The sequence below is a fragment of the Osmerus eperlanus genome, chromosome 24 (genome assembly GCF_963692335.1).
Source record: "Osmerus eperlanus chromosome 24, fOsmEpe2.1, whole genome shotgun sequence".
Classification (NCBI taxonomy): domain Eukaryota; kingdom Metazoa; phylum Chordata; class Actinopteri; order Osmeriformes; family Osmeridae; genus Osmerus; species Osmerus eperlanus.
In genome coordinates, this window is record NC_085041.1 from 9,105,884 (window position 1) to 9,125,176 (window position 19,293).

The following is a 19,293-nucleotide window of genomic DNA, read 5'->3' on the forward strand; positions in this document are numbered from 1 at the left end:
TATGTAGTCACTTTGATTATAACTTATCTTTGCTCATGCATTACCTGTCATGTGAGAGTAATGTAAATTATATTGCAAGACGAATGGAGGATTAACATCTGGTTTGTAACATTAAACATTAGTATGACACTAAATAACCTCACAAAGACACTGACCTGTCTATGCCTACCAAGCAAATGTATGTCAATAATGGGAAAGCATTAGAAATACAAAATAACCTTGAATATTTCATTTTACTTAGTCTTACTAAGTCTTTATAGAATGTTGTGATGTATTACCCTAATTTTTGGCTAGGGTGCAAGGAACCCTCCTCCAGTGGAATGTGTGACTTACAATTAGACTAATTTGCAATGCTGGGCATCTCCTGAGACCAATTAAGAATGCTTTAATTACTTTTTTAATATACAGTACTAACCCTAGATTTGAGTAAAGGCGTGTAATTGAAAGATTATCCAAGACAAACTGAACTATTGAACGGTAAATATCTGCAGTGTTTTCATTTGTAGTAAAGGATTTATCAACAAATTAATCTACATTTAGTCTAACAACTGGTTTAATATTAAAATTATTATTGTATAGTTAAGAACTTAAGAACTTGCAATGTTGCCAGACGAAGATCCTTCTTCTTCTTTTTTTTAAACATTTAGCAGACGCTCTTATCCAGAGGGACTTATAGTAAGTACAGGGACATTCCCCCCGAGGCAAGTAGGGTGAAGTGCCTTGCCCAAGGACTCATTTTGCACGGCCAGGGAATAGAACCAGCAAATTTTGGATTACTAGCCCAATTACCTAAACGCTCAGCCAACTGACTCCTTAGATTCTAATAATGTGATGAATGAACAGATCATTATCATAATTATAATCAACCATACCTGAAACAGAATATGCTACTACCTTCGATTTCATGTGCTCTATTTTCTATATGCTGGCTTGAAAGTAGGGGTATTCTGTATTTAATCCCACCACATTCCCTGACCTTTTGGGGAAGACAGGTATCAGTACAATTAGAGGGTAGAACGCTGCACTCTTTTTAGAAATGAGTATTGGCTGACAGCAGTAAGTGCCTGATAAGATGCCAACAAGGTATAACTGATAGCACTCTTGCTACCATGTATCCACATGCAATTTGACCTTTTACATTCAGATCATAAAGCAAGTCAAAGATATAACTGGACAAAAGATAAGGGCTAATTGATTCATAAATTACATAGAGTTTAAAAATGCTATCCATGTTCCACATCCAGATGGTTTTTCTGTGTTTGAATGAGTCACCGTTTCACCATTTAGCTATTTCTGTCACATATTTGCTTTCTTAAATCTTAAAAAGATGGACCTAAATTACATTTTATTGATAGACAGTTGATAAAGAGGCAATAAAAAACAAACACTCATGGCTAAGTAGTGGAGAAAGGCGATGTGACAAAATACGTTGCCACACCAAAAGCGGACAATGTATTTCCAAGAACTCCCTCTTTGAATTTCAATCGAATTAAGAGTCTGTTAAACTCAGAGTGACCCGTCTAGTAACATTTCATCTGTAATGCTGATGAGGCTCATGGCACAATTATCAAGACAGACTTGCTGCTCTTGGGGCTGTCCTGCTGATTTGAAAGCCACTGAAAGAGATCATTTCCATCACCACAAATAGTAGACATACGTATTGTAACAAAAAAGAACAAATATAAAATACCCCCTGGAAACACAGTCATCTGCATAGTTATGAGATTTAAACCATGTTTCTAAGGGGTGACTTAATAAGATTACAAATATATTGGTTGGAGGAAATGTGTTAACATTCAACAACATCTTTGAACTTGAGTTCCAACCAAATTGATGATGGAACATCCAATGTAGAGGATGCAATCACTGTCACATGCTCATGTTTACAATATTTTCACTGGTGCTGTAGAAGCCACAACCTCCCTTCCTGGAAAACCAATTGGAAATGCAGTTAAACTATAAATCACAACTAACTGATTCAGATATAGTATCGTCATACAGTATGTATAGTACATCAGTGGAGACTACTCAGATGAGGACCATCCTCCTCAATTAAATTTCATACAAATTACAATAGTGAAATATTAAAATGTTTTATCTTTTTCCGATAAAACTATACTAAATACATTAATATATCACCAAAATATGAACAAACGTTTGTATCTTAATTACTTGCTTGACAACAGTGATAGTGCCAGAGTTAAAATCAGCTTGTTTCAAAGGGTAAGAATCACATTGTTTCAAAGGGATTTCTTTATTAATTAAATGCAATATGAGTAAATGCATGTATATTAGAAGGGAAAAACTTAAGGGGAAGTTTAAGTCATAATAGAGGTTAGGACCATTTTAACACAGGATTGCCCAATTTATTCATTTTAATGCAACTGTTTCAACTATGTGAGGCTGCCACATAACACCATTCCCTCTTCAAATGAGAAAAGAACCATGTTTCATTTTACACTTCACTCTTAGTATTTTGTAGTGTAAAGTGTAAATGAGCAGCAACAAATGTATGTTGTATGCTATTTAATCTGTGCAATCTTCATCAATGATAAGTAGCATAGGCCTACTTATTTAAAATAATCAGAAATATCAGTTGTAAAATGTAAGTATACCCATGAAAATTCTCCAAATGTTTGGATGTTTGATATTAGTTTAAAACAATTGGTTTGGAGTTGATATAGTAAAAATTAATTAAATATTTAAAAAATGTAATCTGCAACCGAAGCAAGCACACCTCACTATTTCCCCAGAAATGGTACCCTCTCTAGTAAAATTTGCCTTGCCATATCCAGTAGTAGCTAACTGGCTACTAGCTAACGTTACTAGCTATCTGCTAGTAGCTAGCAGCATGTGTGGGAGCAAGCAGTTTTCTCCGCCAGAATAACTAACCCTACCGAAGATGTAGTAGATTTGTAAATTAAGAACCCCTTTAGTCTCTCGGCTTCACAGAATATGTGCAAACATTATGTAATTGTTATAAGCACGAAGGTGCCAGGGGTACTGGTGCTGCTACCTTAAGAACATTGGCATCACAGAAGCAGGGAGCATGTAAATGCCAACGGAAGATTCAAGCTTCTGGGTACAACTGAATCGATCATATTTGCCTACCTGGTGATTAATAAGGTGTTACCTTGTATGTATCTTGTTTTTACTTTTTAAATCAGAGGGTGTTGAGTAAAAGTTGTTGTTCATTCCTATATGGAGCCCGCAGTGATTAGATGCGTCTTTCACTTTCGGTCACCTAGCCCCTTTTTAATATTCATATTTTTGTGTTGTAATATGATTGATAGGCTATACAGTATGATGATATATTTGTTACTTAGAGCTATGAAAGATGGGGATACACTTCAGATGTATTACCTTACCCAAATTATATAGTAAATTTGCATTAGGTCGCTAGTCGGATTATTGCTATATTGACACAAACAACTAGGTTAGTTTTAGTCCCGTCCTCCCAAATTTGTTCAATCACCAGTATGTAATACATATTCTTTGCCCTATTGTTTAAAAAGGTGGTTTACAGTGCCTTGCTTTTTGTTGGCCCATATGAATTGACAAACCAATTTAAAAAGAGATATACAAACTTTACTTTACTGCATGTAATTATAACAAAATCCATTTCAATTAAACCAATTTGGGGATCTTTCAAAATCATCTGTAAACTTTTTTTGATACATTTAACTATATCTGAATCATTAAATATATACACCAAGTTTTTAGGAATTAACTTTCCATAAGTTACTTAGGTAGCAAATTAACTACGGTCTACGGTTTTGGAACCCAACGTGTACCTAGACCTCTATGAAAACTGGAGATTCTTTAAATAAATACGAACACCATATGTACAGAAGGGAAGTACAAGACTGTGGGCTGTCAAGCGGCAAAGATGGGCATCCTTAGAGACCCCTGCAAGCACTTCTGTCACTGATATAAATAGTGTAAGCACAGAGCATTATTCAATTTTCAAGACCTGGTGGACACTTTTAGTTTGTCCTTACTATCTTCTAGAAACAGCGCAAATGAAAAGCCAAAATAAAATTTTATCAGATGATAACTGGATAGTAGTGGTGAACCAACATTTCAGTGGTCTGACTTTAGAAGAAAAAGTACAATTCTTTTCATTTAAAGCCTAACTGGAACCTTTTATATGAATATCCCAGGAAATTATTCTCTCTTAGACGACCATATGCATGGATCATTCTTGTTATAAATTCATAAAAAAAAACTATGACTCAAAAACCCAACAGTACGAGATAATTTTATTGCAATCAATGGCCTTGGTATTGAATACCCACAGTGAACATTCTTATTCAAAAGAAATTGAGGGATGTGTCTTATTTCCTCATATTTTATCCACATACCAGCTCAATTAGTAAATCTGCTTAATAAAGGTTGCAGGTCCTACAGCTAATAATGGTTCATGCAGCAGTTGTTGAAGTTGTAGTACTATTAGTAGCTTTGTTTATTGTTAATATTTTGTATGTTAGTAGTCGTAATTATAATATTTATGATTGTATTATTCATAGGTGATGCAACTATTCCTTTGTCTTTGAAACCAGGCAAACGTGAGTTAACTATTTGTTGAGATTAAACCATTATTACAAACTGTACACACATGTAGTTTCACATCTGTTTGGAAGGGGTACCCCTGTAAAATTCCTGTACAGATTATCACCTACTTGAGCAGACTAATTGCTTGCAGCTAAACATTGTAATTGAGCCACAACAGTCCTAGAGCTATTTTCACAAAATGATTGTGCTCATATAATAAGCCAACCCGAAAAAACTACTTCTAGTGCCAACAAGGTCCATCGAATTTATTGAAGCTCCATTCTCTACATTTCAGGATCACAACACTTTGTAAACCTAGTTTTCACAAGTGCTAATGGGCTTACTTATCTTCGATAAGTAGGTGGAGATCATTCTAGAAATAAATATTCGCGATGTATACTCTTAGCAGGGTCTATTCCTAATAAATGGAATTCTTTAGCAAAAAAGATTGAAGAAAATAGAAAAAAGAAAATATTGAGCAATATCATCTACCCCGAATATGGAATGCTTCAGTTTGTTTTAGCAAAAAAAAACATTTGGCCTCAAAGTCATGTAAAATAATCTGAGATTCTGGCTAAAAGACTCTTTTTGCATCCAATTGATTTTGGCAGCTCAGTCATTATTTGATATCCCCTCCAAAACGTGTCAATTCCATCCAGTATGAGACATTGGACGTGCATTATTTAAAGTAATCTTTTATGCACAGAGTATAGTTTAATGATATAAAGAATGTACAAAATGCAATGCATACTGGGGTAATTCTAACTCCTACAAAGATCATGCTGTGATGATATCAAAAGATTGGCAAAATAGATGGGCTATCGATGGACGGTAATTGTCCAAGGAAGGGTGACTAGTGATTGTGCATTGGTGGACTCTGAGGATGAACAATGTGCACATTTTAGCCAGGATCCCAAGAATAAAAAAGATAAGGTTGGGGGAATGCAGACTTTTTGAGTCAGCTATCCGACTTCATCAAATATGGCTTGACAATAACCCCCCTGACTACAAGGGCTATACGCTGTTTTATTTCATTATTTCTTATTTCCCAAGACAAATAGCCAGAGTTGCTGACAGTCTCATACCATCCAATATATTTGACTGTGGCAGTCATACGTTATCCTATCCAATACACTTTGGGTCAGGGCAGCTTTGTGTGACAATGAGTTTAGGTGTATGGTGTTTCCACTGAGCTGAAAGTGTGTGTGCTGTCTTTCTGTGGTAGTGTGTGCCTGTATGTGTCATCTGTTAATCTGTTGTCCTCTTCTGCAGTGTGATTTCAGACAGAATGCGTTTGGAAGAAGTGGGGCATCCAGTGGTCCGTCTTGCCAGGAAGTCTGACCTTAATCTGAGCAATGGGATTTGGCAAACAACTCAACAGAAGAGCAATCCCTTTCATGTTAAGAACATTTTGTTGGGTCATGTTTGGGTAGGCTTGGGTAGGTTTAATGTAGTTCCATTAATGATGGCATACAATCAGTACAAAGTCTTATAATACACTTCTAACAAGGCAGAACACTATTCTAAACATTATTATTAACATTATTAGCATCTCCAAAAGGTTACCTTTGTGACATGATCTTGTAGGCATCTGGGAGGTAGCAGTTTATGTTCTCCATCTGAAAGGGGTCAGCGTCACAGATCTTGTCGTCTGTTCTTCCGTAGTTAGCACTCTCTATCATGATGACATCACTTCCTGGACAACGTAGGTCGATTGGATAGCCCTCACAAGACAGCTCTCTCCTTACCAAGCCGAACGGCAGTGCAGCCCGACTGAACCCTAGGGGGAGAAGAGGAGTCTTCTATCAGTGCAAAAGAAAATCAAAAAGAGAATTGTAGTCGGTTCTACAAAGACCATGAAGACAACATTTTCAAAAGAGGTGACAGAAAACTAGCGCTGTTGCAGTGCAGAAACCTAACTGTGTTTAATTAGTTCTAAGAAGTCTATAGAATGTGGAAATCTATAGTAAAATATTGTACCAAGTAAAGTTGATCCATCTGCTGGCTTTATTCTATTTTGTAGCGATATTTCACTGCTTTTGCACTATTTTTATAATATAACTATTGTTATAATGGTTACATTCTAGTTGGGACTAACTGTTGCATGACCAAATCTCATGCAATTTCATGGGTTTAAATAATTTGAACCAATTTGGGCCCTATCTTGCATCCAGCGCAATTGACTTTGTCAACGACGCAAGTATAATTCCTAGTTTGCACTCAACGCAAAGCGGACTTTTCCCTCCACAGACGCACGTCGAAATGACCTTGCGCTCCCGTGGGCGGTTCAGCGAAAAAGGAGGCGTGTTCCGGCGCAAACGTTCCCTGGTGCTATTTTGCAGTTTCAGAAAAACAATTCCGCCATTGACCAGGAAAAACGTGGTCTAAAGTCAATGGCGCATTATTCAGATGCTATTTTAAGGGCGCAAGCTTGGTCCGTGCGCACTGCTGGCGAGGCCAGGGTCTTCTTTCTGCGAAGCTACGTTACATTGTTTTGATTTATGGCGTGTTACATTTCTTCAATGATTATAAAAAGATTTCATGAGAAATCTCTATGTATGTGAACATGATTTGTAACAATTGTGGCAATTTTCTCCCACGCCTGTTTAACCGAAGCTAATTTGGGTGGGTTTTTTCTCCCATCTCCATCAGAATCAGAATTCGGTTTATTCACCATGTAGCCTATGTTACACAAACACAGAATTTACTGTGGCAGGAAGGTGCAAACAATAAACATATACGGGTCTTAAATTAAGTAAAAAAAGTACAATAGATAAACTAATTCCAAGAACTAAACAATTTAAAAAATAAAATATAGGGTAGGCTATATAAAAATAAGAATTTGAACTAGAAAGGCATTTCCTGCTGAAAATGCATTGGAATGCTGAAAGATTAAATTATTTTTCTTAAATTGCAGAAAATACAGAAATGAGAAAATACCCGCAAGCTGAAATGAATGTCAAAAATGTGTGAGTCACACAAAAGAGGCAGTGTGGAAACGGAACTGCATCATATAACAACGCTAAGAGCTGAAATACAATGCGGGAGAAGCTGAAAGCTGAACTGTTAAACAGAAGAAGAAGTAGGCCTAGTCATAAAAAGAATATTATAGTCTTAACAGCTGAAATTATAGTTGGGATAGTAATAGCAGTAGCAGATGTGTGCATTGAGTGCGTTTACTCGGCTTTCTTAGTAGGATTCAATGTGCTGATTGAATGAAACATACAGCAGTAGGGCCGATACAGGAAGACACGGCGACACTGTGTTGCTGAAGGATGATGGTGCAAGTTTTGTCCGTGGAGCATACAACGATTAATAAAAATAGTCATGTAGACGCGCTTATTGAGTAATTGCATAACTAATTACACATGTAAACGGAGTAATCGTGTGGCATAAACCGACAATTGCTAGTAATCGGGTTTCTCATGGTCAAGTAAACGCACTCAGTGGCGTAGTAGAATAAAACAGTTCCATTAGCAATAGTAGTAAAGGAGATATTAGCAGCACCTGCAGAGTCACCTCTTGTAAATTGTATTAGGTTGAAATACTATCAAACTCTGTCTTGTGACTCCACTAATCAGCTACCAATCACCTGCGTGAGACTGAGTGGTGCGTGTCTGTCGTTGCCAAGGTGATGGTGCAGCTATGATTGCTAACGCGCTGAGGGGAGAGAATAACATAAATGTAGCTAGAATCCACACCTCAAACAAGTTAACCTAGACGCAAAACTATACGTCCAATCCAAAAAAATAAGGATATTTTCCGAGACCCAAGACTCTGCCGAAACCAGAGATGTCCTTTATATTTCTGTGCGGTCAGAAATACGACTCTACCGGCAGTTTCAAAATCTTGTTCTTTTTGCTTTCTCTGACGATTTTGTCACCAGATTTGCATTGGTCTCTATGGGGCGAAAGTTGGTCTTTGTCTCGCTTTCGTGGGGCTCTGAACAAATGTGTACGTCTGTTGGATTCAACAGACAACTGTCTACGACCAGCAAAAAATTATCTATCTATTTATCCAAAAATGAAGCATGAAGAGCGAAAATTGTGGCAATGCTGGCAAACTAGAAATATTTTTTCAACGACATCCGAAGCTGCCCTCCACTCTAAGCGTTTCAGTCTGCACTCTAGGGTTTCACGTACACACCCATGTAAATCTCAGAAACGGCTTGAAAAAGTCATGAAACATAATCAGTGATATTGAAAAAAGTTGAATAGATATCAAAAAGCTGAATTATTTAAAAATAGTTTAGGGTTTTGTCAACATTTTCAAGTTTAAATGGTGGCTCTAGCTGAAAGATTGAGGAAGAAGAAGGATTTGGAAGTTGAAGAAGTTTAAAGAAGTTTGAGAGGATTTGAAAGAATTGGAACCCCATGTTAAAAATATTATGAATATTGATTTATATTAATTCAAGCATACGAGGTACAAAGCTGAAAAGTCATAGCACCCATGGCCTGAAACTGCGGAATTTTTTGATAGCTGAACGGTTTTAATAGCTGAAGATTTGAAGGCGCTGAAAGGTGTCTTGGAAGAAATAGAAGAAGTTGAATAAAGATTCAAAGAATAATACTTGGAATGCAGAAGCAGCATTCCAACAATAAAGATTCAAAGAACAATACTTGGAATGCTGAAGCAGCATTCCAACAATGAGCAGCATGAGCGGGCAATTTAGTGCAATGAGAAAACTGCTCTGCTTTTCCCATACAATGTCACTTCTCTATCTGTTACGGCCCTGACTAGAACGTTGGTCTCCTCGGCTGTGAACCGCTCCTGGCGTGCGCCTGGCAAATCCGCCGTTATAATAGCAATCCGCCATGGAACAAGCGCTGCTCTTAAAGGGAATGTGAGATGACGCTCTGATTGGTTTATTGCACGTTACGCCCAAACCACACCCATTAGTAATGTAGCTACTTCGGACCTACCCATTTTAGATTTGCGCCAGGCACAAAGTCATTTATCCCGCCGGCAAAATAGCAACCGAGCCGGAGTCCCGCCCACAAAGTTACTTGCGCTTTGCGTTTTGATACTTGCGTTTCAGATCGTTAAAATAGGGCCCTTTGAGTGCCTTTGTCTTTCTTTGGCCAATGTTGTGGTACACATTACAATAACAAAGTCTATCATTGGAATCTTGTGATTTATTGCAATCTTTTTTCTATCAGAGAATAAACAGCAAAACAACCATCTCAACAACATGAAGTGTAATTTAATCAATTTTACAGCACTGACAATCGAAGGGAGGTCTGGCGGGAGGTAAGTTGGGGGGTGAGAAGAAAATCAATATCGTGGCTTTGTGCTCTGCAAATGTGAACACTGCCAAATAGCTGCGCTTGGGGTAAAGTGAACTATTTTGCTGCATTCCCTCCACTCCCAATGAATTATTTTGTTCGGACAGCTTTCGTCAAGCAAAGAAATGTCAACTCTTGGAAGAAGAATGAAAAAGAAAAACAGTTCCTTTAATTACAACAAGAACAGCACTGACCAAAATTCTGAACTCAACTCGCAGATGCTTATCATGACGTGTTTTAATTAGGGCTGCTCGATTATAGCAAAAATCATAATTATTTTTGTCAATATTGACATCATGTCATGTTGCTCATTTTTCTTAGCGTTACTGTACCCACACATTATTACCTTGAAAAACACACCAGTAGTCATTAGAGTGCGGCAGTAACGTTACTGCCACACTCCCCATTGACTAGTATCTATAGCAGAGTGGGTAAGCTAAGTAGTAACAACAACCCATACAAACGAGCTGTGGGTGTAGTGTACACGTAACAGCTTGGCTGAGAGTGAGTTTGGGCTTTTAAAAAGGGGCGAACGAAAAGGGGTGCACTGGATTTATAACACAAGACAAAACGAGTACCATTGTAAAAAGGTATGGTCATTTTATCTAGACACAATAATAGTTTTATCTGGATTTTCTTGTATTTGTAATCATTGGGAGGCAACATCTTAAAAACATTTTTTTTAAAGAAAACAAACAATTAATCGCCCAGCCTCTCGTATAACCGTGACAATTTACAGTACAGACGCCACATTTGGCATTTGCACTACTGAGGGGAACTCTGGTCACTCCTTGCCCTTGTAAATAATAGTGTTGTTAGTTGAAACTTTCTGTCTTGGTGGAAGCAAAGGTCGTTTGTGTTTACACAACTCTCTCTAATGAGTCTCAGTTCACAGTCTGGTGGTTGAATAAAACGTCATTACTCCTTCCATACACTAATTTGTTTGGTAAGACTGGCACTTGGAAACTCAGACCAATCCTTTGGTGCTATTCATGATAATTACCCAGGGCCTTTGCTTGTCATGAGTGACATTGTTTGTGTCTCACAAATGCAGTCTACAGGAAGGCAATATTTGAACAGCGTTGAATCGGTCCACAGTCTCCGTTGATTTGGCAGAAGCTTCATCAATTAACAACCAACACGATTGCCCATTGTCTTATTTAAAGCTATGCTACTGTTGTTACAAATAATTAATCTTCAGTATTGGGCCCTTAAGTAGAAATGCTATAATGGTATTTTCCTAAGAGAGATAAATGTCAATTTAAATTACATAGTGTTTCACTCTATGTCCCAATCAAGCGGCGTTGCTACTTTACATTGAGACAGGTAGACTTAAGAGTAAACAACGCTGTGTCTCTATGGAGTAGGATAGGTGTTTGTCTCTGATAGTTGTCCCAGTGTTTTACCTTTGTTTGGAAGAGTAAAATCATAGGGGATCTGTTGGTCTGTTTGACACCAAACCTTCTCTTGCGACCACTAGACATGAAAAAGAAAAAGCATTCAAGTCTGTCAAGACTTTCACCATACTTCAAAGGCTTTGCAGACTTTTTCATTCGACAGCAGAGAAAAAAAGAGAATGCTTTAGGTGATACACAATTCATCAGAGGTCTTTGCTCATGAGACAAACCTCAAGTGGGGAAAAATGGAAACATGGCACGTTGGGAACCTGACTTGACAGCCATTCTTACATTTATGTCAATGCACTCCAGCATTGCTCCATCAAAAGTCCGTCACACACGACGCAATAACTAGGAGAACCTATGTAATACATCAATCAATGGCAAATTACTATTTTCATACACCGCCTTGAGACTATAGGATATATAATGAAGACGTCTATTGCTTTTCTGTCCCATGGTCTGTCATCTGAAAAAGCCTGTCTCGGATTGAAACAACATACTGTATGATGCTTGCAATGACATACATTTTTTTTCCTTTTAAGAGTTTTTATTCCTGCTCATGATTTAAACTAGGTACTCCCACTGTGCAGGAAACAATTAGTTCATTACATATTTTCAAGGAGAACAGAGAACACACTAGGCATAATTAATATATTTTCTCATTATTCAGGTATTTTTTATTCCATTTGTCAAGACAAATAAACACAAATAATTAAAAACAATTATCCACAATTTCAATCTTGAAAACAAAAGTAGTATAGTTATGTAAAACTTCAGACCATTCAGACAAGTATTCTTCTCAGTGGCCTATATTGTATTGCATTCCAGTTTGACTCAATAGAAAGGTCACATGGATCAATTTGGTTGCCGTCATTCAAGTCGCAATGGGATACATTAGCCCGCACTGCCCCACTTTTTTACTAGAATAGATCTGGATCATGGGCCATAAACAAGGCCTCTAAGTTTGATCTCAAAGTATGATGCCAAACCACCCATGCTTTGCATCCCTAGCCTAGCATTGCCAAATCAATTAGCAAAAAGCATATTTGTCTGGAGCTCCTCAGTTGATTTTTGTTTTACAAGGGGCGTAATCAAGGGTGAATGAAATGGTTCTGGATGCAATTGGATAGATACAACCAAGCAATGAAACGTCATCTTGGATGTTTACAAAAATTCCTCAATGGTGCTACTCTATACAATCATTGCATTTAACCTGCCCCATATTAGATAAACGGTTGTGATTGGCCCGACCAGTTTCTAGACGGAGGGATATCTCTTTGAAGGAGAAACTGGCCAGACTGAAATAAAATATGAGCTGGCAAATTCATCTGGTTTCAGGCTACATTGTTTCAAAACTTAAATGCCTTTAACACTCATCTTCTGGCTTAGACTAAATTATGTGATTATATTTAAATAGTGACTCTGAATCCAGAGCCTCATAGTCAGTAAACAAAGTACATCACAAGAGCCATGAACAACTGTTACTAGTATCCATTAGCTAGGATAACTGACCATTCAGTGATCAGTAATTTTGTTGTTTAAATATCTGGAAATAAAACTAAAAGCATGTCATCTGCCAGCGCAAACTACTCAATGACGGATTCATACATCATGGAGTCGAGGCATGTAAACAACATCCGAATATCCCTCTCAATTGATTAGGCCCTGGGCTGAACTACTTTTTCACCCTGGTGTTGGAAGATCTTTTAGGACAAAGGGGTGAGTGACATGGATGGATCAATACTTGGGAGGAGCAGGGGGCAGGGGGGTAGGAGGTGAACAAGTCAGCTAGCCAATTTCGTCCCTGTGGATTTTAGTCATCTGTAAGCTCAGTGTTGTTACATGAGGCAACAGCAAAGTACATTGTGTAAAATGTCTTTATATAGATATTATATTAATTTAAAATAAAGATGGATGTACCTGTGATCTTTCTCAAATTAATTACACAATACAAACAGTATTAATTCCACCAATTACATTTGCTTTATTCCGTTGGAAAGCTATTCCTCAGAAAATGAAATGTTAGCTATGCAGGAAAAGGATTTGGATAAGCTTAATGATCTATTCCAAATATTTTTTAACCAAAGAATGCAATGCTTTAATGAATCACTCCTGTCGCCTTTTTCTCAAAGACCTATTATAAACTTATACAGAGGAGACAAAGGGACAAAAAACACCATTGGTCATAGCCTTGTACAACAATGCATATGCAATTATGCAAGAATAGTATGATCTCCACCAATGGTTACCAATGCTGATTGTGTCAGGATGTCTTTTTGTACATAATAATTGCATCATCCAAAAGATTGACGGGCAGGGTTTCCCCCAGAAAATGTGTTAGTTAAGGTGGTAGGGTGGGGTTCGCCGTCAGACCGGGGGGGGGGGGGGGGCTAGTTTGTGCGATAGACTAATGCATCCTGCAGAGAAGGGAGACTGGCGTTGGTCACGGTTTGGAATGAAAGGGAGAAAACAGTACAGAGTAACGAATATTGCTGGGGGGTTTTTGACAACGTAGTTAAGGCGGCAGGCGTTTGTTGCATAGGCGGCCACCTTAGCTGCAAAGTACTGGACTGGACGGGGTATCATGATTTTGCTCAAAATGATAATACAGTATGGCAATGATAAAGTATGGCACCGATAATGTCTACTTTACCATCTCTCTAAGTAGTTAGATGAATGAAACTGTACCTGTCATTGTTCAATTATATCATCACATTTTCGTTTTTTTGCTGGCTTGTCACTAAGCGGACAAAGGGTTTTAACATTTAAAACGTTTACATTTAAGACTATCAAGGGAGAGCATCTTGATATATTGCGCTTCTTGGACTAGTCTAATACCAGGCTTGATGCCATGCAGAAGGAATGTAGAACCAACAGAATGTACAAACAGGAACCTGGCATACTCATTGACCATAGAGCCCTGTTCCGATCCAGTTGAACAAACGTGACAAAACTGATAGAGAAGAACATTGATCTTATTTGTGTTATTTTCTGCCACATTCAACCCCCCCTTTTTTCTCACTCATGTCTCACTTCAGTTGCCTCCTCAAAAGGTGTAATCCTCGTTCACCAGCTCTGACACAGTGTCGCTGTTTGACAGTGTGTTAACACCTGCACTAAAAAACCCTTTCTGCAAAGAAAGAAACATGTAAATCAAAGACGGAAAGGTGACGAGAAAACACAGACATTCAATCCCTACTAATTACATGGCAGCAAGCAAGAACCAGAGCTAGTCAAAAATATATTTTGAGGAAAGCTCCATGCTGTGTCCATGGCAACCTGTCCAGTTGCCATAATTGCGGAGATCCCCCTCTCCCCGGCCTTGTTGACACAGCACCTTATCCGGGATTCTGGTCAGTCACTCGCCAAGTAGCTTTTCAATTCCTGTCAGGCTACTACGTATATAGCCATTCCTGAGCTCCAAGTGAGCAGGCCCCATGCCTCAATAGTCTGCATTCATCTGGACCACGGCCCACTCTTTCAGTCCACAGACTGTGATTAACTTGTAAGCTCTGGTAAAAAAAAAAACACGAAGCACATAACAATGGTGAAGCCCTGATTAAAGATAAGCATAGAACATTTGGGAAAATACCATCCTTTTTCATTTTCTATGGACTAATAAACTCTTAAAATCTTTTTACATTTTCTTTCTACATCACTTTTTTTTAACACATGTAGATCATGTGTAGTCAGCATCAGTGACCTGCTCCGAATTTATTTTGATTGGTACTCAGGACCTCAGTTTCCACGGGTTACCACCCCTTATTGTTGCTTTGGAACTGCTCCAAAGACCCAGCTGAATGACACCAACTATTATGTTTAAATTTGTGCAAGACATTAGGCCAATGCACATACTAGAACCAAAGAACAGTAAAGACTATAAGAAATTAAAAGGGACGTATTACCTATGGTCTCTCTGGTATTATAATGTTTTCATTCTGTTTTTTTTCCTCCAATGAGCCCAATCAATTGGAAAGTGACCATCTGCCATGGTGCAAGTGCTACTGAAGCAAAGGTAATGAACAAAATATCTCCTATTTCACACAAATGTGTCATAAGGATCACCACTGGCCATGTGTAGGCCTTCTCTATCACACAGGGCTGTAGGGACATTACTCTTAGCAAACATACAGACCATATTGAGAAACTAGCTAAACCAATAACTCATGATGACCCTACGATGGAATTCATTAAAGAGCTGAATGGCTATTGCACTATCATCAGCCATAAAATATAAATGCAGAATGGGATACTGTTATATTTCACCAGGATAATTGTGCATACAATATAGGGTTTTGATATTGAAATGGCAATTCTTTTACTCAATAAGCCTCTCAAAGTAGGGGCTGAACCTTATCAAAAGGCCTATTCACTTGCTCATACTGTGGCCAATGTGGCCCAAACACAAAAAGGATCTCCAGATTATTTTGATGAGAAACCAAAAATGTTTTCTGTTCAGTGGAAATGTGAGTGTGACAAGGACGCTCCACTATGCTTGTCTACTTTTAATTCAGCCTTTGATTTGTCTCGGTTCTGATGAAGGCTAAACAGCTGCTTATAAATGACCTAGCATTTACTAGCATTATCCTTTTGTCCACTCTTCCAATGACAAGGTTGTTTGCTGGGGGGGATTGAGTTTGATAGAAGAGTGTAGCCTATAGCATTAGTTTGTAACCACAGGAAACTCAGCTGGAATCCTTCAGGTTTTTCTTTCTCTCCCTCCTCAACAGCACTGGCAACGGAAGTCCATGGAGGAAAATTAAACCTAAAGTCAAGTTTTTCTCACAGTGCTGAGTCTATAATCCAGAGATATCCTTTACAAAAGAATGTATTCAAAAGAAGTCAGGTTCACTCAGGGGAGGATGAGAAGGAAAATATTGCCAGCCTAAAAGCTGGGCAGCTTTAAAACAGTATATTTATAAAGTTACCCTTTTACTGTTTAATATTATTTGGGTAACCTGTCATTAAACCATTGAATTTAGAGACAATAAGGTTAGTTTGCAAACCATTCCACTACAGGCACATTTAACAGCTGACATGGATTTGATAAGAGTGTTGTAAAAAGGTATGCTGTGTATTGGGGCTGACTAATAGTAAAACCCATTCACTTAAGACATGGTTTTTGCCTCTAAAAAATAGATATGACACATTATAGTCTGAAAACGGATGTTGGTACAATGTCTTAAATAGGAAGCATTGACAAGTCTGCATGTCATTTAAACCAAATCCCACTGTCGCTCACGGCAAAAAAACGTGTCTCTGGATGTCTACATCCAACTATAAAGGCAGGAATCTCTTTGTGTGGGTGTGTGTGTGTGGCTCAATTATCTTGAGAACTGGGCACTGTATGAAGTTGACAATTTCCAGGTTTATTGCTCAATACCCAAGGATGTCCTTGTTATGGATGAGTGAAAAATACATAGAAATACAGTACCAGTCAAAAGTTTGGACACATTTTCCCAGCCATGGATTGTGCGAGAAATAAATATACACGTTCGCCGCCAACAGGCACTGCACTAGCAATCGCCACCAACGGGCACTTCACTAGTATGAAGAAAAAAAAACATCTCCATCTACAATAATTTCCGTACTAATAAAGAATATAACTGTAATCATAATTTAATAACATTTGTCATGTGTCCTATACAGTATTGTGCCTCACTGTGGATGGATGCGAAATATCAGGCTTTTGAATGAACCCCATGTGTATATGTGCAACGGTTCTCCACAGTGACACAGAAGTGCTGGGATGCCAACCTCATTTGTATTCTCCACCAGCCAGTTCCCTCCAGTTCATTTACATCTTCTCCTTCCATAGCAACAGCGGGAGGGATATCAGAAGCATCTCTGATATAGGTACATGACTCTGAAAAATATCTTGTCATTTATCTCAGAAAATACATCATAAAAACCTCTTATGCTGTTTTTCCCCCTTTGGTGCTCAGGTGGGACTCTTTAAACAGAATGTACCCTGTCAGTGAATCTTTCCGATTTCATAACCCTCTCTCCTACTCATTTCTGGATAGACACACAAGCCCACACAGGGACAAAATGAGTGTTTTGAACCCCTATATACAGAATTTGCATAGAATAACAAAGGAATCCAGTTACTACATTATTGTTTCAGCATCACTAAAATACAGAATATACTGCAATGCACATAGCAGATGAGTATATTTATATTAATATTACACTATTTGCTCAACGTTTGATAACAGGTTTCTATCGTATATTAATTCATAATTCTGAGAGGGGGGAGCATTAAGCACTGCACAATGTTGAAATAGAACATCATTGAGCCAGAGGGAAATAAAGCTCATCGGTATCCTTGTACACTTGTATGTAAATCAACATTTAAGCCTAATTAGGCACTAGGGGGCTCATCAAGGTCATGAATTCAGTTTTTTATAATGCATTATTGACTACATATCATCTGCAGGTTTTGCCTGACTGCGCTAACACAGGCGGTGTCATTCTGAAGTTGAATATTGGATAGCCCTCAGGCCAGGTTTTTTTTTTCCAGGTCACAAAAAAGTAAGGACATCTTCACGTAATGACATGGCTAGGATGACCATCAGACAATTTGTGTTCTTTTGGAATAGCCATCTGTGGTCTAGGGCCTTTTTACAATATGTTGTGATAAGTGAAACAGGACAGAGCGGCTTTCAACCAAACTCTGATTTGAGTCGAGAGAGAGAGGGGTCACTATTGTGAGTTGTGGCGAGCAGACCTTTTGACTGTATCTGCAAGCCTTATAATTGACATACTTCCGATATTATCATCTCATCAATAACGTTATCGTTTGTTGACCTAGACTTGGCCCTACTTCATTTCCTCTATTAAAACTTCAAAAATAACAGTCAGAGACTCTGAGAGAGCAGAATTCCCCTAATCTCTGCTCCAATGAACCATTTTATGCTCCTCGACCCAATAAGGGAGCATTCCCCCTTGAGTCAGCTGTGGCAGCTCACGCAAATGAGAAGGGTCCTTCTGCTCCATTTCTGTTTCCACATGGAGTTCCTTGCTTAGACCATGGTGCCATTTCCTCCCTGTACGAGAATACATTTGTGCCACATTATTGAGACTGAGCTTCCCCACCTGGTATTTAAATTCCCTGGCCAGCGGGGTAGACATGCCCACATGATGCTTGTGCGCAAGGTGGATTCTTTATGCACTAGTCTTAAGGCTGGGAGCTGGGCTAGAATAGTTCCTGGGTTGGGCCGATTGCTATGTGAAACAATACTGTTCCAATTCAGAGCAATGCTCTGGCCTCCTTCCTGATGGGCCTTGCTCAAGGTTAAGCACATGAGACCAACAGAATGCCCATTTGATACTACCTTGGTAATTCAGAGGAAATATGAATGTATCCAGGGCATGACATTAGCACCCGCCCACCCGCCAAATGCGGGTAGAATTCGTCTGTGGCGGGTAAAGCAGTCAGTCTTACTAGCCACTTTGGCGGGTTGAATTCTATATCTCTACATATTTTTTTTATTGTAGCAGGGCTGCCAACTCTCTCGCATTTCAACCAATTCACACGCTCTCACGCCACACATTGTATTTCTCACGCTGAGAAGGAAACGACCAAGTAGTTCTGCTAAGGTTGTAACCAGTAATGGACGAGTCGCAGATACACTGAGTGAAGAAACACTCAAGCTCACGACGCGCGAACACGGAACACCCGTGAAATCTCGTCTCGGGGCTGGGATGCGCAGCACAATTTTGGTTGGCCCTGTCGCGGGGTGGAACGGGAGAGGGAGGGTTTCGACGCACCAGTTGCTAATCAGCCCCACCAAATCTCACTCCAAGGTGTTTTGAAAAGTTTGCAATCCTGTTGTAGGCTAGTCTTCTCAAAACACATCTAAAATAATAAACTCATTGCAGGGTTCTCAAGCCTCACGCATTGACCGTGAGACACACGCAATTCAACATTCATTCTCGCTTTCACACATACACAAACATACAATATAAGATAAACATTTGTTTGTAGGACATTTGGGAATCGGAATTGATTAGACAAAAATAATGTTGTTTATAAATATTTAAGTTGACAA

General features: G+C 38.6%; 1 protein-coding gene across 7 annotated transcripts in view; it reads right to left on the bottom strand.

Annotated features, from left to right (window-relative positions):
• The window catches only part of adgrl2a (adhesion G protein-coupled receptor L2a), a 94,226-nt gene that overhangs the window by 50,783 nt on the left and 24,150 nt on the right, over positions 1–19,293 (bottom strand). For 6 of the 7 annotated variants that reach the window (XM_062451009.1, XM_062451007.1, XM_062451008.1 and 3 more), the window contains exons 2-3: positions 11,246–11,315; positions 6,121–6,334 (exon numbers count right to left, since the gene is read on the bottom strand). In XM_062451009.1, the coding sequence (XP_062306993.1) occupies positions 6,121–6,334; positions 11,246–11,315 (284 nt within the window). The remainder of the gene's footprint in view (positions 1–6,120; positions 6,335–11,245; positions 11,316–19,293) is intronic. The other variant, XM_062451006.1, reaches the window with a different exon arrangement.